This window comes from Gracilinanus agilis, chromosome 2 (assembly GCF_016433145.1).
Source record: "Gracilinanus agilis isolate LMUSP501 chromosome 2, AgileGrace, whole genome shotgun sequence".
Classification (NCBI taxonomy): Eukaryota; Metazoa; Chordata; class Mammalia; order Didelphimorphia; family Didelphidae; genus Gracilinanus; species Gracilinanus agilis.
Window position 1 is genome coordinate 17,999,545 of NC_058131.1, and position 6,550 is coordinate 18,006,094.

Genomic DNA, 6,550 nt, shown 5'->3' on the forward strand with positions numbered 1-6,550 from the left:
GCTCTCTCTCTCTCTCTCTCTCTCTCTCTCTCTCTCTCTCTCTCTCTCTCTCTCTCTCTCTCTCTCTCTCTCCTCTTCCTTCTCCCTCCCCCTACATTCTCTCTGTTTCCAAATCTGTCTGTCTCTTTCTCTCTCTCCCCCTCAGATACCTCTCTTAGTTCAGGCCTTTGTCATCTCTCACTTTGATTATTTTAATGGCCTCCTAATTTGTTTCCCTGTTTCAGTCATCTGCCTATTTCAGTCTCTCTTCACACTGCTGCCAAAGTGATATCCCTTAGCACAGTGTAGGAACATCCTAAATTCTTAACAACTGTTTATTGATTGATTGATTCATCACTCTTAACGCCAAATAAATGAAACAATTAGTGGGAAAAGCAAATGGATTGAGTGGAAAAAAACTAGTAAAATACCCAGGAGGTTGATGCTAGACTGAAAGGGAAGTGGTTGTGGTTGAAGAATTGTTGAAATTATGGAAAAGAAGTCTAATGGGGTATTCAAGCTGTTAGAAAGTGAGAATTGGCTGTAAAGCTGTAACCAAGGGCTTTGACTTAAGGTATAGACACTAACAAGTAGATTTTTTTAAAAAGAGACTTAAAGAATGGAGTAGCTGGGTGGCTCAGTGAATGGAGAGCCTGGCCTAGAGACAGAATGGATTCAAATCTGGCTTCAGACACTGCCTAGCTATATGATTCTGAGCAAGTCACTTACCACCCAATGCCACACCCAATGCCAAGCCCTTACCTCTCTTCTGCCTTGAAACCAATACACAGTACTGATTCTAAGATGGAAGGTAGAGGTTTCAAAAAAAGACTTAAAGACTCAAACATCATTTTGAGTAGGGGAAACTGTACAATAATGTAATCAAGTAGTCAGCTTTTGTATTTCTGACACACTTGAGAGACTGTTACCTGATTTCCAACTGCAGACTGCTCTGGTTCCTAGAAAAGAGGTACAGGGGCTTGAAGAACATCTCTTTCTATTCTATTATTAGAGAGAATGCAGTGTTCCTAAAGAAAACAGAAAGGAGTCTTCAGGAGTGAGAAAAGGGATTACTCAATGATCACAAGGAGGATAGAAGATGCAGGGATACACTGAGGGGGAAGGAAAGGCAAAAGAGAGTGTAATAATTGAAATTTCAACAACAAAACAAAACAAAACAAAACAGATCTGATTCTCTTTCTGACTTGGGGAAGGGACAAGGAGGGAGAGGGAGATGGACAGAGGGATAGGGAGAACAAGAGAGAGATACAGAGACAGACAAAGAGAAACAGAGAGGTAGAGACAGTGAGACAGAGACACAAAGAGAGATAGGGAGATCTGGAGGCTCTGAGCAATCATTGAACTCCAAAACTCCAAAGAATAATGTGATGTTTTCTCAGAAGGCGATAGGTGAAAGATGTAATAAAGGGCAAAGGAAAATGGGCAGAGCGGTAGTAATTAATGATTTGTGCTCAGGGATACTGGTGCAGCTATTTGTTGCCCTGCTGAACCACAACCAAGAGTCTGTTGTTTTCTCAGACATATCTGAGATACAACAAAGAATTTACCTGACAACTGGGACAAACCTTCCTGGGGACAAGATGTCACCCCTCAGACCTGCCTATCTCCCTAAAGGTCCTGCCCCCAGGGCATCTCTAGTACCTAATGTTGTGAAATTGGAAGCTGTTACCCTAAAAACTATGATTTCCAGCAAAACTATGATTCCCAGGACCCCACTCACTTCCTGTCATTACATGCTGACATAGACAGGAGCTAAATTGGGAGGACTTCTGTGTCTAGCTCTTTTGCTTCCTATTGGTGGCTTTGTTGGTGTGAGCATTTTGAGCAAATAGAAAAACTTAGTCACATAGTTCTATTTTGTCAGATAATAACCTTTTTTTATTTTAAACCCTTAACTTCTGTGTATTGACTTATAGGTGGAAGAGTGGTAAGGGTAGGCAATGGGGGTCAAGTGACTTGCCCAGGGTCACACAGTTGGGAAGTGTCTGAGCAGATAATAACCTTTTTAAAAAATAATACTTGAAGTATTTAGACATTAATTTAAATCTTACAATTTTGAGGCCACCTTTTTCATTGGAGCCCTGTCCAATATCAGGAGCTCCAACCCAAAAACCCTCTGTGAACAAGATTTCTCTTACTTCTTGTCTCCTGCCCTCAGCATCTTCTCCAAGGCAAGTAAGGCATTTCTGCCTCCTAACTAGGCTACCACGCCTGGACCTGCTCTAGCCTCTGAGAGCTTCATAGAACACATCACTAATTGCCATGAGGTTGAAACTGGAGGGAATTTTAGAACATTAAAATTACATGTTTCCCTCAAAGGACTCCACTCCAACCACTTAACTCTGCCTGAAATCACTTCTTAGTTATTAGCATTCTCCTATCTCTTTGTCCTCTACCAATCTGACTGGTTCTCAATTTCTGAACCCCTGTCTGAAGCTATACAAACCCTCTTCTCCATCATGAATTCAAAAGCACCCTTACAACCTTAAATTCCTCAACCTTACCCTCCAATGCCCCTGCAAGATATTTACATTTCACAGTGCCCTTTACAATGTCTATTCTATAATTAACAAACTTCCTTTTATCTAAAATGTATTCCTTTCTCACTCATTTCATTTTCTAGTCCTCAATGAGACTTGGCTTCCTTCCTAATGACACTATTCCCTTTCCACCCTTTCCATCACTGTCCACACTTTCTTTTATATGCCACTGGTCATGGTAGGGGACTTAGAAATGTTCCTTGCTCCCCACTGTCACTTCCAGATTCTCCTTCTACAACCTTCACTAAGTAATCTCTCCTCTTTTGATGTTCATTCTATCCACATTCATCATTCAATCTAAATCGTGATGGTTGTTATTCATCTATCCCTACAATATTTTCCTTCCTCATTCAATAAATTCAATGTCTGATGTACAGTTTTTTCTTTTCCCCAACTCTTTGCCCTATATCAAGTACTTGAATATACTATTGTTCCTACAAATGACCTAATGAGTAGATAAAGTAAATTTAACTGGACTTGATCACTGATTGGATAAGGGGTGGGGATGAGTTGTGCCAAGGATGACCGTCAGTGATTCAGATGAGTGATTGAGAAAGAAAGAAGTTCCTATATTGCTTCAGTGAAACCCAGTTGAGATTTAGATGACCCACATTTGTAATGGCCCCAGTCAGTATGATTTCATGATTTTTTTCTGGCTTCCTTCAGTAGCATTTGACTAGGAATGAAGGAGTTCAATGGTCACATTAATCTTGGGTTGGAAATGGACAATGTGAGATAAGAAACAGAATAAAGAGAAAGAGATATTCTAGAAAAGTGGTAAGGTAGAATAGAATTGAGGTGATTTACCAAGAAGTTTAGATATGGAAAGGAGGATAGTATAGCAATGTGGGATTGACAACCTTGGGGAAAGTAGAGGGACAAAGAAAACAGAGTCTGTATTTGAGAAAGAGAGTAGGACTAGGGATCCCAAGGCATAGGAATCAAAGAAATTTCTGAGTTCGTGAACAAAGGGGTGATGGCAAAATCAAGATTGTGATCATACTTAGTTAAAGCTGAGATCTCATTTAACTCTCTACTGGGCTATCATAGAAGCAAAGAAAGCATCCCTTTCCTTCTTAATAACTCACCAAAACCTAAATGTCCTTGACACCTCTTATTCCTCTCCTCTTTAATCAGTCAGTTGTCAAGTATCTTCTTCTTCAAGAGCTTATATCAATGCTCACTCTTTATTGTATCTTCTCTCTCAGATTTTTCCCAATTTAATATTTATCTATATGTATGTAGTAGTTACTTGCATGTTCTCTCTCTCGTTAGACTATGATGTTAGCCTATAATGCCTGGCATACGGTAGATGCTTAAAAAATGTTTGTTGACTGACTTTCTGTTCCTAACTCTCTTGCTTTCCCTCAAGCATCCCATCTCCTCTGCCCTATCAGCTGAGCACTTTGTCTCATACTTCACTAAAAATAAATAAATAAATAAATAAATAAATGCACTCTCCATGCACTTCCCCTTTCTCCTTTCTCTTCATATTACATTATTTAAACATCATACCTCAATACCTTCAATTTCACTAGTCTTAGATGAATAGGTGGCTATTCTCTTTGCCAAAATCCATCCTCAGCAGGCACCAATAACCCCATTTCCTTCCATATGCTCCAGCAGATTGCCCCCTCTAGCATTCATTCTCTCCTATTTTCATTCTCTCACTGTCTATAGCAGTGATTCCCAAAGTGGGTGCTACCGCCCCCTGGTGGGTGCTGCAGTGATCCAGGAGGTGGTGATGGCCACAGGTACATTTATCTTTCCTATTAATTGCTATTAAAATAAAAAAAAATAATTTCTAGAGGGCTAAGTAACATTTTTTTCTGGAAAGGGGGCGGGAGGCCAAAAAAGTTTGGGAATCACTGGTCTATAGATTCTTTCACTGATGCCGACCAATATGCCTATCTCTCCTGTATCCTAATCAAACAACCAAAAGCTAGTTCGATCCAATGATACACCTCCTTCCTCAGTTATCATCCTATATCTCCTCTCCATGACAAAACACCTAGAAAAAGTAATTGCATTTGGTCCCTTTGCTTTCCCTCTCATTTGATTCTAAAACCTTTGCAAGCTGGCTGCCTCACTCCTCATTCTACTGAAACTGCTCTCTGAAAAGTGACCCAAGATCTCAATTCCCAAATCTAATTCTCTCTGCTCAGTCCCCATCTTTCTTAGCTGCTTAGCTGCCTTTGACACTGAAGATCACCATGTCCTACATGTTCTCTCCTCTGAGTTTTTGGAACTTTGCTCTTTCCTAGGTCTTCTCTCTATCTGATCATTCCTTCTCAAAATCCTTTTCTGGATCTTAATTCATCCCCAGCTAACTTGGATCCCTCTTTTCATTTCCTAAATTATACTGTCTCATCTGGTGATCTCATCATCTCCTATGTGTTCCGTCATCATCTCCCAATGTCGCACGGGACGCCCAATTCTACATATCCAGTCTTCGTCTCTATCTTCTTGAGCAGTAGTCACACATCACCAATTGCTTTGGGACTTCTTGAACTTGGATATCCTGAAGCCTTCTCAAACCCAACATACCCATAACTCTACTCATTGATTGTTCTCCAAATCTCCCCCACTTCTAATATTCTCTACTTTTGTCAATGTCAATAACACCATCATCTTTCTAATTTCTCATTCTCTCAAACAGTCCTCCTGGCTTCCTTATTCTCACTCACCACACATATCAATATTTTGCTAGATCTTCCCATTTTTACCTTAATCTTTCTCACAGATGTCCTTTCACATAGCCACAACCCTAAATTCACTCTCCTGGACTATTATTGCATTAGCTTGCTAACTGAAGTCCTTGCTTCAAGTTCTCCCACCCCACATACTACAACACATCTTTACTCATCTGGCAATATCAAAGTGTAGTTATTATGACTAAGATAGAAATTTATTTTGCAGAAGTTTATATTGGTAATAGATTTTGTATTTCCTACCTTTTTGATGGGTAGAGGAGTGGCTAGAGGGAGAGAAAATCTGGAAATGATAATATAATGCTTTTTAAAAAGTATAGTTTCTATCTATCTATCTATCTCTGTCTGTCTGTCTGTCTCTGTGTGTGTGTGTCTGTGTCTCTCTGTCTCTCTATCTCTCTCCGTGTCTCTGTGTGTCTGTGTCTCTGTGTCTCTGTCTCTCTCTGACTCTCTCTCTGTCTTTGTCTCTCTCTGTCTTTCTGTCTCTCTCTCATGCTGTCCTTTCCTCTCTCTTTGTCTCTTTCTCTGTCTCTCTCTTTGACTCTGTCTTTCTCTTTGTCTCTCTGTCTCTCTCTGTGTCCTCTCACGCTGTCTCTGTCTCTGTCTCTCTGTCTCTCTATCTCTCTCTGTGTCTCTCTCTCTGTGTCACTCTTTGTCTTTGTCTCTCTCTGTATTTCTGTCTCTCTCTCATGCTATCCTTTCCTCTCTCTTTGTCTCTCTCTCTCTCTCTCTCTCTCTCTCTCTCTCTCACACACACACACACACACACACAAACACACACACACACACACACACACACACACACACACACACACCTCCATATGACTCCCCATAGCTTTTAGTATATAATATAAAGTCCTTTGTTTCACAGATATGTAAAGCTCTTTATAGCTGCAAAGTATGATCTTTACTCCCTTCCAGGTATTCCGTGATCCAGCCACACTGGCTGCTTTTGCCTCCGAGTTGAGGCTGGATAGCCATTTGTCAAATGTTTCATGGCCGGGATTTCCTTCCTGCCTGCTTTGTGTTAGGTGGTCACTGAGGCTCTTTCCAGCTCACAAAAGGTGTAATTATGTGATTACACAGTTCCGTGAAATATGTGTTAAATTGAAATGAAATATTATCACAACTCCCAGGAATAATAAGATGGGAATGGTCGCATAGAATCGTCTTCCCACACACAGATGTTCTCTCAGTGGCCAGTAGATGGCAGACTTTCACATCATCTTCTATTTAAAAACTAAACAAAACTTCCTCCCCATCCTCACCACCAAAAAAGACAAAGTCTTCTTGGTCCCA

The 6,550-nt window shown here is 40.4% G+C and overlaps 1 protein-coding gene across 1 annotated transcript in view; it reads right to left on the bottom strand.

The window, feature by feature from the left end:
• Window positions 1-6,232, bottom strand: part of ADAM28 (ADAM metallopeptidase domain 28) — a 140,763-nt gene extending 134,531 nt beyond the window's left edge. Inside the window, exon 1 of the mRNA XM_044659258.1 lies at window positions 6,163-6,232. Coding sequence (XP_044515193.1) covers window positions 6,163-6,232 — 70 coding nt within the window. The remainder of the gene's footprint in view (window positions 1-6,162) is intronic.
• Between the last annotated feature and the right edge of the window lie 318 nt (window positions 6,233-6,550).